Below are 21,697 nucleotides of genomic sequence, written 5' to 3' on the forward strand. Positions count from 1 at the left end.
CATTTGAATATATGACACTAATTTAAATATATGTATATTTTTAACAGCTTGGTTGAAACAAGTATACGACAAGTTTACAGCACCTTGGGTACAACTTGTATCTACAAACACGCCAGGGAGACTAAAAGTTAAAAAAAGAAATAATTAAAGGATAAGTTCACAATTTTTCAAGTCTATCTCAAAACAACAGTCAGGTGTCCATATGAACACTGAAAGAGGTTTTCCTCCCTATAATCATTCCTGGCTGTTAAAAGATCCTCTTTAAATGTGCTTTCAATGTAATTGATAGGGGCCAAAATCCACAGTGTGTCCACAAAGTCGTTTTGCGCAAAAATACATTGAAAAGTTCACCTGAAGCTGATATGAGGTTTCAGCAGTCTGAGTTAGTCATATCAAGTGGATATCTGCCACATTTACAGTCTTTTTAGCATCAAATTCCCTCTTTGTGTTTCTCTGTTGAGCTGCGGTGGAACTATAGCAACAAAAAGAGGGACTTTGGCACTAAAAAGACTGTAATGTTTAAAGATATCTACTTGATTTGACTCATTTGGACGGATGGAGCTTCATATTAGCTTCAGATAAACTTTTTGGTCCCCATCACTTGCATTGTAAGTGTATTATGAAGGGATCTTCTAATGGTCAGTATGAACAGGAGGAATGATTACAGCAAGAAAAACATGTTTCAATGTTCATTTGGGCTCCTTACTGTTGTTTTAAGACAGACTTGGAAAATTGTGAACCTTTCACTGGTATAAATATCTTGTAAAGCTTACAGGAGTTATGTATTTTCACAACGTTTTTGTTTATACATTCAGATATAGAATAAATGTATTGTTCAATACAGGGCTGGGCGATATGGACAAAATCAAACATCACAATATTTTTGACCAAATACCTCGATATCAATATTGCGACAATTTTGTAGAGATCACTATTGGTGCTTTCACAAAATATTTACACAATGAGATTTTTGATAAATAATCATCAATAATGTGGATATAATTACAAAGTGGGTAAAGGCAAATAACTGAACAGCTACAACAGTCTGGTGAGTTCAGAGATGATATGTAGTCTCATATCACGATATCGATATATTGTCGATATATGGTCCAGCCCTAGTTTGAGATTAAAAGTCAGCTCTGAAAATTTTGACTTTTTGCTTTGTGAATACTGTATAAAATTTGGTCAAGCTAAACAAATGAAATAGATATAACTGAGAGTTCAGATTTCTCTCATTTTCAGTGAATCCAAACTATACATTTTTCCCAATTAAAGTAAAGTGAAGGTAAATATGAGCAGCAATAAAATTGTGACAATTTACTCCACGTGTTGCTTTGTATGCGAGCAAGAAACAAAATGAATGCACCAGCGTTTGTCTGACTTGTGGTCACCCTTCAGCAGGCTGGTGACAGACGGGGGGAGGGGGGGAGGGGGAGAGAGAGATCCTCCACCGGAGCAGGAAGCTGCAGCTGGGACTGCCGTGAAGACAGAGCTGCTGCCGCTGCTGCTACAAAACAACGTCGACATCAGCAGGCAGCAGGAGGGGGGGGACATCCACCATAATGTAGACCAAACAAGAGCAGAGGACAACAACCAACCGAGCAACACGAGCACAGGCTGGTGTCGAGGGGAGCCGCGGGTGAAAACAGAAGCAGTGTTTTAATATTTGCATGTGGAAAATGAAGGAGCTGAAGGGCTGCGGTATGCGCTCCTCGGTGGGCTTTCTGTCCCGCAGAGAGCTGACCGGGCAGCCGCTCATGAAGGAGGAGTTCCAGCGGCGCAGGCTAGCCGGCTGCACCAGCCTCTACAAGAAGGACATGCTCGGACACTTCGGCTGCGTCAACGCCATTGAGTTCTCCAACAACGGCGGTGAATGGTTGGTGTCTGGTAAGTTGACAAATCCCCCCCCCCCTTCCTCCATACCTGCCTAGCTGAGACTGACAGAATGTGTTAGCATGCTAACGCCGATGCTAAGCTAGCCTAGCCTTTCTTGCTAGCAGGCTAACGTCAGTCTCCCAAACAGCGAGCAGCTCAGAGGACAGCAGCCCCCGGACCTGTCCCATATGTCAGTCCATAACACGATCACTGTGGCCGCTCAAGTGCACATTTTCTCGCTCCGATGGGTCTAATCGTGGCTACCTCCTGAAATCACAAAGCTATTTATGTCCTGAGAGGATTAAAAACAATCATCTGGCCTAGTATGATAGCCTCAGGCTTGCCATTTTTACTGTGCTGAGGATGTTTACTTTGTACAATAAGGGCTGCTGTTGACTTAAAGTCCCCCTCCACTCAAAAATATGTTTTGCTTATTGTTCCTACAGTTGAGTGTTTGAGCTTCACTGTGCAGAATGATGTAAGTGGAGTTTGACACTAGAAAGGCTGTTTTCACATTTATCTGCTGAATTTGGGGAGTTTCTCTGAGCTCACATTTAATCTGATTTTAAGAGGTGAACTTATGAGTATGATTGGTGACATCACAACTATATTTGAAGCCAGTCCTGGTCCAATATTCAACTCACACAAGTGTAATGTGGATACTTTGAAGCTTCCAGTGCACATACACTGAGAAGGCTGTCACATCAGGGACCTGTGCCCAGATCTTAGTATACTTGACCCCAAAGTCCAGTTTGTGTGATTAGTGTGAATACTGTGTAACGTACCCGGGCACAGACCAACGGACAGATCCACTTGAAAAGGTGGTCTTGAGTGCAGCTCATGTTTACTCATCAGGTGTGAAAACTGCTGTACCAAAACATGGAAGCGGACAGACCTATATGACACACCCACCTGACCCCTAACCCTAACCATCTCACTGCTCACCTAAAACTAACTAAGGGGGTATGTCATGTAGATACAGAGTCCACAGATACACCTATTTGAAGTGGACTGCTGTTGAGAATGTGACGTCATAACTATTCAACTTTCCCGTTCAAACGTGGCCACGAAAGCATCTCTCTGAGAAGGTCCTTCTTGATATTGTCTCCAAAATATCAATAATAGTAGGAATAGTGTAGGAATAAACATAAACAAATGTTGCATAGATGATGACGCAAACGTGCTCTTCTTCTTCTTCTTTTTCTTTTTCTTCTTCTTCTTCTTCTTCTTCTTCTTCTTCTTTGTGTTTATTGGCAGCTCACAAACCAACCAGACGCATACCGCCACCCACCGTGTGAGTGTGTAGATACGCAAGTGTACTCGGTTACGTAACAACATCACTAATGTGAAAGCTTAGTGGCGGAGGAGTGGAGTGGAATTTTTAATAAGAGAGAAGGAGTAGATGTCATTATATGGATTTTAAAGTGGTAATTATACTGTTTTTTTGTGGAACAACCACATCAGACACACATTACTGTTCCAAGCAATTTGAGAGGGTTTTTTTTTTCTATGTCAGTATAAGTCTGGAGGGGATCTTTAAGTAACTAGCAGCTGTGAGATCAGTGTTGTGGAGTAAAAATGAAATATTTCAATATGAATTTTAGTAACAAATTGAAAATACTCAAGAAAAATATACCTCAGAATTATACTTAAGTACTACTGGAGAGCAGATTGTGATATTACACAGATTTTAAAGTGGTAATTATTGCTATTATTAATTTTTGTGGAATAATCATATCAAACACACATTATTGTCCCAAGATGAGTATTTATATATATCTTAATCTGTCTGGATCTTTAAATGTTAGTTTGCACCTCATTAACTTTTCCACCTTGATGACTGAAAGATATATACTGTGTATACCTTTCTTGGCCAAATGAGTATAATTATGAACTCTGATGGAGCATGAACATGGCTGATTGCTGCTCATGGTCAACATGTGGCACTATATACATAAAGCACAAGTTTCTTTTGAACAGGGCTGCAACTGATCATTATTTTCATTATCGATTAATCTGTCGATTATTTTCTGGATTAATCATTTAGTCCACAAAGTGGCCAAAAATGGTGAAAAATGTCGATGACTGTTTCCCAAAACCCAAAGTGACGTCCTCAAAAGACCATAACTCAAAGATATTTAGTTTAATGTCATAGAGGACTAAATAAAGCCTAAATTATTGACATTTGAGAAGCTGGAACCAGAGAATTTGGACATTTTTTCTTAAAAAAATGACTCAAGGGGATTACACGGTTATCAAAATAGTTGGTTATGAATTTTCTGTCACTTGACTAATAGTTGCAGCTGTACTTTTGAACACATGCATACAGTTATGGCTGCAAGTAATGATTATTTTAATTGTTGATTATTTTTTTCGATTAGTCAACTAGTTGTTTAATCTGTAAAATGTCAGAAAATGGTGAAAAATGTCCATCACAAGCCAAAGATGTGACCTAAAATGTCGTGTTTTGTCTCAACCAACAGTCCACAACACAAAAATATTCAGTTTACTGTCATAGCGGACTAAAGAAACCAGAAAATATTCATATATAAGAAGCTGGAATCAGAGAAATTTGGTTTTTTCTTTCCTAAAAAAATCACTCAATATGGTGAACTGATTATCAAAGTAGTTTCAGATTAATTTGCAGCTCTACACACAATCTTATCCTCTTTTGTTCCATAGTTTATGTTTAGACTACATGACGCATTTTTCTAAAATCGATGGCGTCGTGTCTACAGGTGGAGATGACCGCCGAGTCCTTCTGTGGCACATGGAGAAAGCCATCCATGCTCGGTCCAAGCCTGTGAAACTGAAAGGGGAGCACCTGTCCAACATCTTCTGCCTGGCCTTTGACAGCACCAACAAAAAGGTCTTCTCTGGTGGTAAGAGCAAGAAAAACTAGATCTGCTTTGTGCTGCTCTGAGTCCTCTGAGTCCTTGACCTAGAAATTGAAGTGTTGTTGTCTGTCTGTCAGCAGCCTGATCTGATTAAATTAGAAAACTTTGATGAACTCGGGGATGTGTTTTTGTTTTTTTGCAGCTCATAACAAGCAGCCACTCTGCAGGTATAGTGCAGTGAAATAAATGTAAAAAGAAATACAGATCTGAATGCAAATAGAACCAGAAAGAAACCTAATCTTAGTCTTTACATGATCAGAAATAAAGCACTCTGTTAGATAAAATGTTTAATGGGTACTTTTAGGTAGGTGCAGTAATTCTGTATCCACTTCACAGCACAAGGGTAGAATTTTTTATGATGCTGAAGTTGCGTAAGTATGATATTTTGGAGGCATGTGATGTGAGCTGCTTACTGACCACTGTCTGGCTGCCATGCAAATAAGTCCAGAGGATCAAATATCTGTTGGACCGATGACGCAGTTTAAAGATTTCGTTGTTTGTCGATAGATAACTGACTGACCACGTCTTTTTATACACACCTGATGCCAGTTTTTCATATCAACACTGAGAACGAAGTCGAGAACGCACAACCCGCATTCCTTCCCTTCACGACTTGTCTGTTGGCTCTTTTATAGGAAATGATGAGCAGGTGATTCTTCATGATGTGGAGAGGTGGGTAGAATAACACAACTGATACTGTTTTAACATTTTTTAAACAGCCTTTTTTTGGCTTAAACTCACACTAAGAACTGACACTGGGATGATTGTTGTTCTTACAGAAGGGAAACTCTGAACGTGTTCCTGCACATCGATGCCGTGTACAGTCTGTCTGTCAGCCCAGTCAATGACAACGTGTTTGCCAGCTCGTCTGACGACGGACGCGTTCTTATCTGGGACACTCGTGAGCCACCTCATGGAGGTAAGCGGAGATGCCATGTACGACTATGTAATACCTTTTTTTATAGTTGAGTCAGAAATCTATTCAAAACGGAGCCCTGTTTAAAGTATACGCGTGTCGTTGAGGCGTGTGGGGATAAAGCAGCTTCTAAATGACGTTAATAATTATAGATATCTCTGAACCAACGAGGATCTGATTTCTCATAGTCTGAAAATACACACCGCTGGACTGGGAGAGGCTTACAATGGATTTAGAGGTGGTTGTAGAAAAAAATAAAAATCATGTGAAGTTTTCTGCACTGGAAGATAAATTAATAAATTGCAAGATTCGTGCTCAGATTGGTAAAAAGTGCTGGATCAGTTTAAATATTGATTTTATTTTAAAGATGATTTTTTTTCTGCATTTTTTTATTGGATAGCGTGCAGGTAAGTGGAAACAAGCGATGGGAATAACATGCAGCGAAGGTCCCTGGCTGGAGTCGAACCAGGGACATTGCGGTTATTTGGCGTGTGCAGTAACCATCCTGTTAGCAGGATGCTAGTTTTCTATTTATTTAACCAGGAAAACCTCATTTTCAAGAGTGTCCGGGCCAAATAGGAAGCAACAATGACGAGTACAGACCAACAACATAAAACGGATAATATGTCTCAAAAAAATACAGCACAGTATCAGAGTGCAAACACTGCAGGTGTCAATCATGAATTAAATTCCTCTAATATTACATCCTGAAGACAAAAAGATTCCTTAAAACAACCCAACAGCCGTCTAGATAAAAATGAGACTGATACAGTAGGCTCTAAAATCCCCCTAAAAACATCGACAGCCTGTTGAGAAACAGACAGATTATGCAGCAGTGATTTAAATTCCTGTAGAAAAATCAAATTTTTACAATTTTCAGTCATGTTGAGGAAGTTTCCAGGCAGAAAATGAACCTTTACAATAGTCTGAGTGATAATAAAGATTACACAAACACAGCTGGTGTCTAAAGTCCTCTCTCACAGTTGTGATTGAAAACTCTTCACAGGGAATCACGCCGTGTATTTTAAGTGACTCTGCCGGACTGAAACGGGTGTAAACGGGATTAGTGAGACTTGTTGATAACTTTATTAATGCAGTGGATCATCTTGCATGACGTCCACATCCGTCTATTTTAGAAGCCTTCCTTGTGGCCAAGTTGGCCTAATAATACATTTAGCAGAAATCAATCTACCGTAACCGCCAGCAGGTGTTTTTATATCGGTCTGTTACAGCACTAAAGCTCCAGTTTGAAAGGATGAAAGTTACACGGAAATGTCTCTATATCCCCTTGTTGGCTCAGCTATCTGTCATCTTTATAGTGGGATATTATTATCAGTTTTACTGTGGCCGAAAAGATAATGCATCAAAATATGTAAATACACCTGTAGTTTGGGAATGTTTTAGCGACTGTGATGTGAGAAAGTAGAATTTAGGAGCAGAAATTCAACATTACATCATTAAAAATATGATTTTTTTTTTTACCAAAATGATGTAAAGATCCATCACAGAAGATTCAGTGTTAATTATCATGTGATTGTAATGCATTTTTCTGGTTTATCTCCTCCTTTAGAGCCGTTCTGCTTGGCCAGTTACCCCTCAGCCTTCCACAGCGTAATGTTCAACCCTGTCGAGCCCAGACTGCTGGCGACCGCCAACTCCAAGGAGGGCGTTGGATTATGGGACATCCGCAAGCCACGCAGGTTTGATATTTGTTCCCTGCTTTATATATTTTGACCCAGTTTTTTTAAATAAGTTGAAACTTTACTGTTCCTCCCCCCCCGGGGAAATTAACTTCTTTTGCAGCAGCAGTAAAAATGATGATGTATTATAAGCATACAAATAAACCATAGAGGCAATGAAAACAGTGAAAAGAATAAACCTAATTAGAAAAAAATAATGCAGTGAAGCAATTAAAGTAGAATAATGGACTAAAATAATTGTTAAGTCATGTAAATTTATGCTGCTGATAATTTGTTCCCTTTAGAAGTTTGGACAGCTGCAGAAAATGTATTTATGTCTTTTAATACATGTAGATTGTTACTTAGATTTCATGTATGATAAAGATTTTATTTCATCATGTGCTTGAGAAGTTAGATGCTTTAAACCTGTACACAAACTGAAAAAGAAATAACCTGAAAATCTATGTTTTTATATTTCTTTAAACAAAGAGGTTATATATTTATTTAGTTACCCAAGAACCTCAGTGTTCAGCAAACTGTATCAGCAGAATCTGTTTCAGTCTTAGGAGCGACTCTTTTTGTGATGCACACTTATCCTGATAATATCCACCAGGTGGCGCCGCCGTCTCACTTTTACCCTGATTACTGGTCCTCTTCCAGTTGCAGGACTGTCTCAATGCAAAAAACCAGTAGTTTATATTGATAAAATGACTGTGGAAACACTGGATTAAGTGTGTGTTTACACACTCAGGTTATGTTTCAGTCATTAGTACAAGTAGTAAAAGTAAACAGAGCCTTTCTCTGCAATGAGGGAATGTTAACAGGTACTCAATCACATACTTTTATAGTTTAAGTGTTAAGTAAAATACCCGTTTTATTTATTATTTTAACAAGTTGCTATAATCTTCAGATAAGCTACAGACACATACTGTTGATATTGTAACTTCTGATGATGTCAGCTGCATTTTTTTTTAATGAATAATATTGAGTAGAAAATGCTTTAAAGTCATCTAAGTATTTGAAAAACTTGGAACATCAATACCAAGAAATCATGAAACGTGTCACTATACACTTCCAGTAAGCTTGTGTTTACCAGCCGAACCAGTCTGTAATCACTTTATACCAAAAGAGAAGAAATATCCCAACACGTGCCCAACAACAGAACGTCATTGATTGGAAGTTAACAGAGATGAGATGCTCTTCTTGAAGCCTCAATTTGTGATTTGTGAAGATAAAAAAAAAATGAGGATTGGTAGATACAAACCTTAACTTGTCCAATATTCTCTCTCCTTCTGTCCTCTTAGCTCTCTGCTGCGTTACGGAGGCAGCATGTCCCTGCAGAGCGCCATGAGCGTTCGCTTCAACAGCACGGGCACCCAGCTGCTGGCGTTGCGTCGCCGCCTGCCGCCCGTCCTCTACGAGCTGCACTCCCGCCTGCCCAGTTTCCAGTTTGACAACCAGGGCTACTTCAACTCCTGCACCATGAAAAGCTGCTGCTTCGCCGGGGACAAAGATCAGGTTGGTCATCAGGTCGTACAAACCCCTAAAAAACTAATTCTACAGTAAAACTACCAGAAAAGAAAGTTAAGTAAGTCATCTGTTATTAATCCTAAGATCCCAATTTTTCCAAAGATAACATACTGTACGTGTCAGGCTTACACAAAGAGAACTATATGTATGAAATGATACACTCCATGGACATGTGCAACTATAAAAGAAGTGTCCTCGATATAATATATTGTGTTTAATTTAACTTCTGATAGAGCAAGCAGATACAGATGACGTCAAACAGTAAAAATAAAGTGTTATCTGACTTTAACGAGAATATTGGGAACATGTGGGGTCAATAGAAAGAATAAAAATAGAAGAATATATTGTTTCCTTCTGTGAAATTGGGACATTCGGGTGTTGGAGCGACACCAGAAGCGCCTGTGCTCAGCCAATGGTCCTCCCATAGGTCCTCCTCAGACATGACATCACCCCGCAGTTATGTTTATTATGTTAACATTATCCTCGGGTGTCAGCAGAGCTCATGAAGGCTTAAAGTATGATCCTCTACATGGGCGAAAAGATAGTTTAAAGGGTTACAGAAGCGTGTCATGACCGTGAGGTCGCCGGTTTGAATCCGCTCACCAAGTTGACTGACTGCCAAGGAGGATTGTTGAGGAGCTTTTGAGCAGGGTCATTGGTCTCTGATTGATCAGCAGAGACAGTGTGTTTTGAGATATACTGTATGTATCAACTTATATAATAGTTTAGTTGTTGTGCAGTGATATTATGTGTATTTAAAGACGGGTCACTGGTTCCAGTATTGTGTTTTGAATTTCTGTTTGTACATTCAGCTCAGGGATTGTACCTGGTAGAGACTTTTTCAAAAATGTTTGTTGTTGCTTGAAGCAGCATTTCATTAACCTTTTGCGGTCATTGTTTTTGCTATGGGATGTAGATTTCAGAGGTAGGCATCAGGATGAGTTTGGCTTAATACTGATAATGAATAAACACATACAACTCCTCTGAATACTCAAAAACCGTCAGTTGGACAGTGCTCAGCAGTTTCCTACTGAAGGCTTTTGGGTTTTATAACGTTTTAATTGTTATACCTTTTAAAAGTACAGCCTTGTAGAGCTAGAGTGATATCTCAACAGAGCTGATATATCAGCTGATATCAGCTTATCGCAAAAAATTACAGTGCAGAAATGTAAACGTTAGGTTTGAGGTACTAACTGTGTCTCCTTTACATAGTTTTTCCACCAGAGAGAAAGAGTTTATTTTTCTTGCTCATTACATATGTACATGCAGTTGTTTAAAAAAACAAATGGATCCTAAAATTATTTAGGGTCCTTATCAAAAATGTTTAGTTATTTTATTTATTTGTGTAAGAAAAAATTCATATCGACTGATATATTTTTAAAGTGACATTGTTTTTGTATTTTGACATATATTGAATTTCCAGGGATAGCCAAAAACAGACAATATGGTGTTCTTATTTTGCAGATAAACAGTTTCTCATTTGTTTTTTCTATAAAGTGTAATTCGTACCACTCACTCCCACTGCCTTGACATCATTATGTGTGAGCTTATGGGCTGTGATTGAGTGTTTACACGTATTTCAGTGGGTTATGGGAACCATCAAAAGCTTCACTTTCAGTTTGACATCAAATCTGGAGTTTTTCTTTAAACCAAAAAGAAAATTTTTACATCAAATCTTTGGTGGAGTGTACGTGTTAGATGTCTAGTTTTAATAAGAAAGGACAATTTAGAGGAAATAAGAAGTAGCAAGAGAAACCACGACATGTGACAAAAGGAGGTAATAGAGGTTTGACCAGATGATTTTACATGTTTAAGTAAGAGCCTTATCCCACCGTACCACCATTTCTCTCTCACCGCTCTCAATTCTCAGAAACGTCGTCATACAGACCCAAAACCACAGACATTGGAGGATTTTCTCAGAGTGGTGTGAAACCAGAGGAAGAGAGTGGCAACTTACCAGATTAAATTGATGGAAAAGAAAGAGGGAGGGGAGTTATGGGTGTGACATTCCTGCTTGACGTGTCCTCTGGGAACCTGAGGTGGAGCACGCAGGTGTTCGTTTGAGTGTGTTCATGTGCCCTCGAGTTACTACGGTCTGAGTAACAGTCTGTATTTAAGGAACAATGATTTTTATGTAGGTTTCTTTTACATAGACGTAGATTATTGCTGTTTTTTTCACCAAAATTCAAGTAAATTCAGTTGGTAGAAGAGTTAAAAAAAAAAGTGAAAATCGATAGCCTCTTCAGAGACCAACAGAATATTTACAGAAGGAAATTAAAGACATTTGTTTAAATGTTTGGCAGATAAAACTGCACGAAAATATTCCACGACTTGACAGCATGTCAGAAAACGAGCAGCACAAGACAATGCCTTCAAAAATGGAAATGACTCAACAAAAAAATGTGCGTCTAGATGGTAAAATAAGGCTCGATTAACATCCAGCTGAACAAAAAGAAGGAAAAGAATGAAGGAAGAAAAATGAGGGGAAATATTTTTTAAAACCAACCAAACCAACCTCTAGCCAAACGCTAGAAAAAGGACATTTTATCAACGAAAAAATTGGCAAATTCAACGACCAAACATCTCAATTCTGGAAATAACAACCCATTACAGCCCGTGCAGAAAAAGCCAGTTTGTATCCCTTGTTTTTTTTTTCTCTACATGTTGCTTTAAAACACATGTATGTATAAGAACAGAGAGCAACCACCACCCCTGTTCTGTCAAAACTTACCTTAATCGACAGGTTTAAGTGGAACCATCTGTTTACAAAGTCTAATAACAGTTCAGACGTGGAGCAGGAGCTCCGGTAAGGTCAGACTGTCATGTCATGTCAACATGGCGTTTGATCGCATATTATGAGACACATTACTGTGATAAGATCTGCTGGTTTTGTACCATATATTGAATCCCCAGGGTTTGTCTCTCCCAATGTGTTTTTAGATCAAATTTACCTTTTTTCCTGAGATCTGCTGGAATGTTTTGTATGAAACAGCACACGCTAAAATCACTAAACATTTTCTTTTTTCTTCTCAGTACATCTTGTCCGGGTCAGACGACTTCAACCTCTACATGTGGAAAATCCCAAAAGACCCAGAAGCAGGTGAGTTATTCAGTCTGTCTGCATCGACTGCATATTTATGTGGATGTATGCTGATGTTCAGTAGTATAATTTAATAACCTTTGGTCCCAAGGTGAGAGTTAAATTTCTTCTGTTTTCCCTGCGCAGTAGTGGAAACATTTCACTTGTTTACTTTGTGTTTCTTTAAGTTCACGCTGTTCACATTTTCTAGGGCTTGTAAACAGATGAACCACATTACTCACAAGTAGTTTGTTTGTCGGACAAAAGATTCAATGCCGTCATTCTGCAAGGTTGAAGATTTCAATGGCGTCTGTGTAGGCAAAACAAACCTGATACCAGCTGCTGTAGCTTTTAACCACAGATGGACTTCTCTGTGCTCTCTCAGCCTCAGACTGTGGATTGACCCCCCAGTTCATTTGGTCAAAACATACCTTCCAGACATAAGTAAATATCGGATATCCTGTATCAACATCTGCCTCAAATCTCTTAGAATATTTATGATAAAAAAGAAAAAAAAACAACATCTTTAGCTGTTATTTGTTAAAGGGGACATATGCACATTGTCATGTCTCTACTGGAATATTGTTTGATGATTTACAGTAAAAAAACAACTCTTTATTTATCTTAAACTGGCCCTTTATGCCGCCCCTCGGTTCAGCCTCTGTCTGAAACAGGCCGTTTTAGCTCCTGTTTCTTTAAGGCCCCCTTCCGCTCCCTGATGAGCCCACTCTGCTCTGATTGGTCAGCTTCAGGAAGCTGCTCCTCAGCAGTTTTGGAGGCTACGTAAACAAAAACAATAGTAGCAGGATTTTACTTCTTTTTCTTGTTCTTTACTCGAAATGTCAACTTCTGAAATATACGAGTTGACAATGTGAACAACACATGGAGCAATCTTAGCAACAACCTTAGCAACAAAGGTTATGGAACAGACAGCCGTTTTTGGGCATGCATGAACGATCTGATGGCGCCATAACGAGGAAGTAGATGTAACATTTCAAGAGCTGAGTGAAGCTTTTGACTACCAGGAAGTATTTTTACATATGATCACGACTGACAGTGACCCAAAAACCCACCAACTGTCATCAGACTCTGAGTCAAACCCTGATTGGTGCACGGAAACGCTTGATATCATCTTCTCCCAACTTAGCCCCGCCCCCTTCAAAACTAGTGAGGAGAGCACAGAGAGAAAAAAAAAACATAAACTGTTCCAACTCGGGTATAAAATAGTGTGTTTATGTAGGATCCCATTACTCGTTGTAAGACGCCGAAGGCCTTTAAGCACCAAATTTAGCTTGAGTCTGAATGTTCCCACCTGCCCAAACTAAATAAAAAAGAAAGGATAAATGCTGAAAAGTAAGAATTAAATCCTACACATGCAGTATGCTCGCTGTGAATACGCCTCAAATCTAATTATTTTAAGAAGAAAATCCCCCAAAATGCAGCGATCCAAGAATGCGGTCTTTTCTAGCTGTGTGGCACCTCCTGACATATTTATGGATTTTATTTTCTCTGTAGTTACTCACACTGAAAATATGTGCACTAGACCTATTTGGTGTCAGACTAATGGCATACTATGAGGATTACATTACGGCTCTTACTACTGTTGTATTTTCTGGAAGACGGTACAGAAGCAGGTTGAATAATTGCGGCTGTGTTTGTTTGCTTTAATAAAGGTGCTCTGTCATAGGTTTGTATCTCTGCGGCTGTGTGTTTATGTATTTTGACAGCTAACCCACATCCTGGTGTTCTTTTTTTTTTTTTTTTTTTTTTTTTTTTTTTAAGGTGGCGCTGGTCGTGTGGTGAACGGGGCTTTCATGGTCCTGAAGGGTCACCGCTCCATAGTGAACCAGGTTCGCTTCAACCCTCACACCTACATGATCTGCTCCTCCGGCGTGGAGAAAGTCATCAAGGTCAGTTAAAGAATATCAATAAATCTGTGTGTGTCTTTTTTTTTTTTTTCAGAAAGACTTGATTAAATCTAATTTTTAGAGTCTGGATCAGATCCCAAAGGTGAGTAAAAAAGAGCAGAGAAAACGGTAAAGACCTTGTGTAGTTTTTCCTGTAAGTGTACATCCCGACATTCGACTCTGCGTGTCCTGAGACGTTCAGACAGTAGACGTGCCCTTAAGTGAGACATTGATCTCGGATGACACAGTGTGCAGTAACCGACAGAGCTCTGACTTCCCTGTGTGTAAAAGATGGATTTCCCCTATCATTGACTGTAGTTTGAAACAGATGAGAGTCCACACAGCTGGGTCACGGGAAGATAGAAATGGTTCCACAGATACAGTATTTCTGAAACCGGACCCACACTATGATACACTGTCAGGCTCTCTAAGGTCATTGTAAGGTAGCCTGGATCAAATACAGAAGGCTCACAGGTAAGTCTTCCACTGTAGTTCAAGCTTGATCAGCCTGTAACATCAACATTTATTGTTTTAAACTTAAATTCTAAAGTTTCCCGGCATTTAAAATTGAAAATATAAATCCATCAAGTTATATTTCTTATGTTAAAACCTCCACAGTGATTCTTCTCAGTCTTCTCAAGCAGCTCGTTTTGATCTGTTGACTCCTTCCGTTTCAAATTAACTTTATTTATCTCCGTAAGGACGATTGTATGCAGCAGCTCGTTGCCCAGATCAACAGATACACACACACACACACACACACACACACACAGTTGATAGGAAAGAAAGAAGAAATAACACCACTCACAATGAAGGCTATAAGCTTAAAAAAATAGATGTGGAATAATTAATAAACACATGAATAATAATAAATGCCAACCAAACAACAATCTAACACAAAGTAATGAGGCTGTATAAGCGTAAGAGGAGCTGAGAAGCGGGACAGCTGAGGGGATAAAGGACTTTGAAAAGAGTCTGCGGTTGAAGAGCTACTCATCACAACATTAAGGTTTTACACTTCTGGAATAATGAGCTCAGAAAACAGCAGCTGTGTGTTATAATTCTTGTTCACTCACAAGCTTTCTGAGCGATGATGATTCACCGTATTGTCCCGGTGCTGACCTCTCACTTTCTATGACTGAGTCGGTTTACGCATCACTGGCCTGCGCTCATAAAAACACAATATATTAATTTGTTATCTTTTTCTCTTATCAGTGAGCAGCCATTTGTTCTTTTTTTTAAATCAATTTAGCCAGACAGCTGGAGAAAGTGTTGTTAGGATGATAATAAGCCAGCAGCTTAACATCAGCATTTAAACATCTAATAGTTGTTAATATGTATGGAAATATGCAACATTCATCCCATACACAATAGTCTGATTAATGACTGAAGACACACCCAACATGATATGTCACATAAGCGCTCCATTATTCAACACCATCTCCCCTTCATGGTGCTACCTTGAGTTATACTTGTGGATGTTTTTGTGCAAATATTGCTCAAACACTTTTTTTTAAAATCACTAAATAAAGTGGAAGGTGCAGCTGGATTACCGATGTGTAAAAACAATATGATACAATCTCTGTTAATCATAGTTTAAATAGTGTATAAATTAATTTGATTATCCTGACTCCTACGACTATGTTTGTCTCAGGTTAAGGTCATCAGAATATGCAATTTCTTACTCAGAGTATAATAGGGTTCATATCAGGATACTGAAGTAAAGTAAACCATTTAGTAGAAGAAGAAACTATTTACATTTATCATCCAAAAGCATTCAAACATGGGTGAGACATTTTTCTTCTTTTTTTTTTGTCTGCACAGTAACACCAGCTCTCTGTTTTGTGCGTTTCACTGTACAGAGGGAAAGGTGATACAGGTCCAGGTGTTCTGCAATAAGAAGCTATCAATAACAGGGAATCTCTATAACTCACTCTGTGTTCTCAAACTCTCCCTTTTTGCTCCTGACTTTTTCTCCTATCATTTTTCATTCTGTCATTCTCTCTTCCCATCTGCCCAACTTTAAATCTTTCCTTTATTCTTCCTCCCCTTTTCCATCCTTTCATCCCACCCCAGGTGTGGAGTCCCTATCAGCAGCCCGACAGTCTTGGAGACCTGGAGGGCCGTGTGGAGGACAAGTCACGCAGCCTCTATACCCATGAGGAGTACATCAGTCTGGTGCTCAACAGCGGCAGCGGTCTGTCTCACGACTACGTCAGCCAGTCCATCCAGGAGGACCCGCGCATGATGGCTTTCTTTGACTCGCTGGTGCGTCGAGAAATCGAGGGCTGGAGTTCAGACTCTGACAGCGACCTGAGCGAGGAGGCTATCATGCAGCTCCACGCCCGTGGCCGCCGCTCTACGCGGGCTACACCGGCGGCTCCCGTCGTTGCCTCGGCTGCTGCCGCTGCTGCTGCTGCCGCTGCCGCCGCTGCTGCTGCTGCTGCTCACCACAGTGACTCTGATAACTCCTCCTCCTCCTCCCTGGCTGGACCGGATGCTTCAGGAGGGGAAGAGCAAGCTGCAGCAGACGGGGAGGAGCAGCCGAGGAGGCGAAGCAGGCATCAGAGGCACCAGTCGGGCTTCCTGGTGAACGAGGACTCAGACTCGAGTGAGTTTTGGCTCGACCCCATGCCTCGGCCTCGTTCTCCAAGCCCCAGGGACAACTCCACACTGTCCAGCCCCACCTCCTCCCCTTCACTTCCTGCTGGAGCCTCCAGCTCCTCCACATCCACTTCCAGCTCCAGCAGTGACGACGAGGAACGTCGCAGCGCAGTGAGGCGGCGCAACGTGATGAGGCGGCGACGCATGCACGTGGTCTCAAGAGCTGAGGAGCGACCCGAGTCCGTACAGGCTCTGTTTTCAGCGATCGACTCCTGCAGTTACCCGTCGATCTCGATCGATGACCTGTCTTCCTCCTCGTCCGGCGAGGAACAAAACTCTCTCGAAGTTAAGCCGTGCATCGGCGGCGGCAGAGACGAGGACAAATGTCTGAGCCCTTCGGACTTCGTGTGTCTGAGCCCAGTAATGTCTCCCGAGAGTCAAGAGAATGAGGAAGGGAGTGACAGGACTGAGCAGGGAAGACATTCAGCTGCATCTCCTCCATCACTGGATGCACACAGGACTGAAGGGAGGGCTTCTTTAGAGAGCTCCGATAGCGGAGAGGCGTGTAGCAGCTCGGCGGCTGTAGACAGTAACACTCAGAGCCGGCGTAGCCCCGGAGTGAACGGGCAGCACCGGACTGTGGCACCAGGATACATGAGTGAGAACCTCCATGTGTCCTCAGAATCAGAGGAAGACAACAAGCCACAGAGAGACGGGCCGTCCTCTCAAAAAGGCCCGGCACAGAGCGCTCTGAAACGGACTCATGTGAGATCAGAGGAGGGCGAGTCAGGATCCTCACCCTCGGAAAAGAAGTTAAAAACATAATGACACCTGTTTCTTCCACCCCTGGAAATAAATCATTTGTTAACAGACTTAATTTAGGAAGTGGGTTTTCTATGGGTTTTTACAACTCAGCTTTTTTCATTTTGCGTCCTTGTTGAAGTCATGTGACACATATGAACTCACACTGCTGACAAGCAGAAGACGTTAAGGAACTTTAAAAAAAAAAAAAAAAAAAAAAAAGAAGGTGTGATTATTTTTTGTTTCAGAACAAATGAATTGGAACGTGTCGTCATTCTTGAGGTCAAACCACAGATGACATTAAAAGATTGGGAATAAAAAAAACACAAGCTAAATGTTGTCGATAACAAAAGGTATTTTAAGTGAAGCGCTACTCGTTTATTTTCCTGCAGCATCAGTGTTTCTTTCTCATGCTCTGGTTGTTGCACAGAGCTCCACCCAGGATTTGGAGCACCTCCAAGCATAACAAAAAAAAAAAAAGTCTTATGGAGGACAAAAGCTTTGCAGCGTTTTAATTTCTTGTGTTTCACACTGAGCTTAAATCTGATTGGGCTTATTTTCATTTTTAAGTGATTGTTAGCTGAGACTGCTTCAGGGTGCCTGAAGAATTGACTGTGTCTCCGTAGAAATCCTAAGGAGCACCATTTGTTTAAGCTGTGCATTGAAAATGATACTTTCAGTGTCTCTACCAGTTGTTTTTTTGTCTCATTATCCAGCCCCTGGGTACCATTACAAGCCAGCGCTCGCTTTTGTTTTCCTGCAATTAAAGAATCATTTGTTCTCCAGTGATAATGCTACAACTTCTTCCTGGGGCTCCACTGATTCACAACACGGTTCGAGTGGTGAAACATTCGCTCATCTTACACACGTCCGTCTGAAATAATGGAAAAACGAGTTATTTTATTGTAGATTTGGGTCCCACCGCTACCAACTGCTGACCACGTTGTCATGGCAACACAGCCTCAACTCATCCTTGTGAAGGAAATGTGAAGCCCGTTCAGCTGCCTGTGACCTTGAGCAACCGGTGTCAGCCAGAGTAGAATATTTTATTGACTGGACCAGAAGCCATCTTGGATTTAGAGGATAGTTACAGCCGTTATTAGCAGTTTGCCAATTTGAACAAAACATATAAATCACTGAGAATTACAACGGTGATTCAAAAGTCACAAAGAGTTTTATTACAAAACGCAAATATAGCCACATCTCTGAAGAATCTGCCTTTTTGAGTGGATGGATTTTATGAGTACGGGACAGTACAGTGCAGAAGTCTTGGGCCACTTTGTGAAAACTCCCTCACCACAAGATCCATTTAGTAGCTGTTCTGAAGCTTTCAGTCATATCACATGATCTTCCTCAGCAGATAGAGTTATTGTGGAGTCGTAGATGTTAAGGTTTCTAAGCGCTACTTGTCTTTGCGGGTTTGAAAGTTGCAATTGAAAGCTTGTTGTTGGCATGGAAACAGTGAGGAAACAATATAATTACAAGAAAAAATGGAAATTTCAACTGCTATTTACAATTCCATGACAACTGGGCAACACTGTCCGCTGAGGAAGATCCTGTGATACAATCGAAAGCCCAAGAATAGCTACTAAATGGATTTTGTGGTGACCCTATAAGACCCTAAGAGTTGTTTCAAGGTTGAGAATGAAGTGTCAATCTTTACTGTAGTTTAAAATGTTAATACAGTACAAGTTGTGAGAGGTAATTACATAAGAGAAATGTTTTCAACTACAAGTAGTTCTGTAGAAAAAAAGTTTCAGTTGCTCGTCTGTAGATTTTATGTTATATGAGTTTGGAAAGTTGTTTCTTCTCTTTTAACTTCAGCTACATGTTTTCTCAGGTGGCCTGAAACTTCATGCAAATCAGCTCATAACAGTAAACGGATAAGCAAAACAGTCTAAATAGTGCAGGGTATTGTCGCATCATGTCCGTCAGGGGTGCAGCCAAAATATTTGACATTCTGAGGTTGCAGTCCAAGTTCCCCCCCAAAGCACACACCCTCCCACTCAGAGAATTATTTAATCTTGTCGTATTTAAATGATCACGTGATGTGGTCTCAAAGCGTCTCTTTTCACTGCCAGAAAATAAAATTCTGGTGGATAAATTGTGAATAATTTATCTATTTGTTTTATTTGGCTTAGTCGTAGTAGTAGTCAAATTGAACTATTTTGAATCTAAAGATACTGGAATCAGCTGATTAATTACCCACCATGTGTAGCTGTTAATCTGTAAAACTCCCAAAAATTCCTTGGCAGACATGATGACCTCAATTTTCTCAGTAGTAGTGACGAGCCTGATGTCTGCTGATGGGATTTCGTCACCGTATTATCACCTTTAGTCATGAAACTATATCAAGTAGGTCAATATGAAGTAAATTTTTAAAGAACACCAAAGGCAACAGAACAGGACAGGATATTGACACATCATGATGTGAATAACCATAAATGGACTAGTTTTTTTTTTTTTTTTTTTTTTTTTTTACGCCTACTCAGCCTCCCCTCAGATTCCCCAACAGTGTAATGATTGTCTATGAAACACATGATGTCATTGCTGTCTGAGGAAACCGCGATGCCAGTTGTCTCTTGTCTTACAGCCTGAACTATTCTTCATTCTCCTTGCCAGACAAAAGCAGACTACCAGAGGGCATACCAGTGGTTGTTAGGAAAAATCACACACACACACACACACACACACACACACAAAACACATGGTACAGTATTACGGGCTGATGGTGAAGTAGTAATATGAAGGCAGACAGAAATGCAGTCGAGGGTTATCAAGTTGTTTGTAGAACTTCTCAGTGTGGCCGTCACTTATCTCCAGGAAGTAGACACCCTTCATTTAACCCTCATGCTCCCCCTGGGATGAGTATTCAAATAGGGATATCATATACTTTAGGGTTGTTTACATTTTGACTGGAGTGTGCCGGCTGGGTCGCATATGGCTTAATGATTAATTACAGGCTGCAGATGCAGAGGAGCATAACACAGTCAGCTTGTTTTTAACGGCTAACAACAGCAGTTTTACAGCTGTGACATCAATCAAAATGATTTGAAGAGTTGAATTTTTTATGAAATCCTTTAAAGAATAAAGTCTCATATCTTTTACAGTTACTCTTTGGCTGGAACGGCACTCATTAGTGAACTTACAATGGAGTTTTTTTAATCTTTATTTATCCAGGGAAAGTTAACCGGTTACGCATGCTCTTTCGTAGAACACCCTCCCTTATAGGTCACATTCATAAGTGGGAGGTTGAGTACAACCGCAGCCTTTGAGGACTTCCAGTGGAGCGAGCATGGGTTTAGTCAGATGCACCACAATCGTATGGGAGGGGACGTGAAAACCTTTTCAGTTTCTTAAGTCAGATCCTGTGTTTGACCCTTAAGCTTCCAGCAGAAATCAGCCTCCACCCACTGCTGCATTATGTTGCAAAAGAGCAAAACTCTCTCTTTTAGTTGTATGTTTTATCCTCTGCTGGGTTGCTTCTATAGTCCTTTCGGTCACAGATGGTTTTAGGCTCATGTTGTTTGACCACAAACCCAAACACATGTACAACTCAATGGGATTATCGTGCTTGTTCTGCAGTATCCCATACATGGCTTAGCCTTAACAGCAAGGGCAGCTATTTAAGAATTCCCCTCCCGACATGACTGGAATACCTTGGGAACGTGCCAGAGACCAGACAGAGCCAAACGCACCATCTCTTCACATGACCTGTGCCTCAGAAAGCAGGCACGAGCTCCTTTGTACCACTGACTCTTCAGGAGATATTCTGGGATTCTGCTGAATAGTATCATGTTGACGTCAAGTAGCTGGAGCGGATGAAATTTCTCCAGTATGTCCAAACCAAACTGTGGAGTCTGGAGTGTGCCATCAGAATAATTATACACATTTCAGTGGTTACTTAGAATGAGTTAATTGATGCGTTTAATAAGCCATCATTTGCAGTCGTGAGAGGAAGAGCCTCTCTCATCAGCGCCTGTCGCTTCTCTGTGGGTTGGACCGCTTTTAGTTTTTAGTGTAGCAAATGAAACACAAAAAAAGGAACATTTAAAAGCTTTTCAGATGTACTCGAAGTGTAGCTCTGTGTCAGTAAGTTGATCCACTGCTTTGGTCCAGTCTGACAAACTGTATCTCAACAACTGGTCGGTGGATTGCCATGAAATTTTGTACAGACGTTCATGATCCCCAGAGGAAGAACCCTGCTAACTTTGGTTTAGCTCTTGACGTTTCCTGAAGTGCCACCATGAGGTTCACATTTGTGTTTGAAGTGAAATTTCTCAATTTACTGTTGTATGGAGTTGGTACACGCATTCATGTCTTCCTCAGGATGAATTGTAATAAATATGGTGATCCTCTGACATTTCCCTCCAGCGCCACCATCAGGTCAAATTTTTTTATTTGTCGAA

At 40.5% G+C, this 21,697-nt stretch overlaps 1 protein-coding gene across 1 annotated transcript; it reads left to right on the top strand.

The window, feature by feature from the left end:
• The first annotated feature begins 932 nt into the window (after nucleotides 1-932).
• On the top strand, nucleotides 933-19,977 carry dcaf5 (ddb1 and cul4 associated factor 5). Its single transcript, XM_044374005.1, has 9 exons — nucleotides 933-1,887; nucleotides 4,614-4,757; nucleotides 5,408-5,444; nucleotides 5,552-5,691; nucleotides 7,259-7,388; nucleotides 8,672-8,885; nucleotides 11,931-11,997; nucleotides 13,759-13,886; nucleotides 15,960-19,977. Exons 1-9 carry the CDS (start codon nucleotides 1,671-1,673, stop codon nucleotides 17,310-17,312), a joined length of 2,430 nt encoding a protein of 809 aa, XP_044229940.1. The 5' UTR covers nucleotides 933-1,670; the 3' UTR covers nucleotides 17,313-19,977.
• The last annotated feature ends 1,720 nt before the right edge of the window (nucleotides 19,978-21,697 follow it).

This window comes from Thunnus albacares, chromosome 15 (genome assembly GCF_914725855.1).
Source record: "Thunnus albacares chromosome 15, fThuAlb1.1, whole genome shotgun sequence".
Lineage (NCBI taxonomy): Eukaryota > Metazoa > Chordata > Actinopteri > Scombriformes > Scombridae > Thunnus > Thunnus albacares.

Excerpts from the sequence above, each read along its gene's own strand:
- dcaf5 (XM_044374005.1), top strand. The coding sequence starts at position 1,671 with ATGTGGAAAATGAAGGAGCTGAAGGGCTGCGGTATGCGCTCCTCGGTG. Across the intron at positions 5,692-7,258 it reads TCGTGAGCCACCTCATGGAG|AGCCGTTCTGCTTGGCCAGT; the intron begins GTAAGCGGAGAT and ends CTCCTCCTTTAG. Across the intron at positions 11,998-13,758 it reads CCCAAAAGACCCAGAAGCAG|GTGGCGCTGGTCGTGTGGTG; the intron begins GTGAGTTATTCA and ends TTTTTTTTTAAG.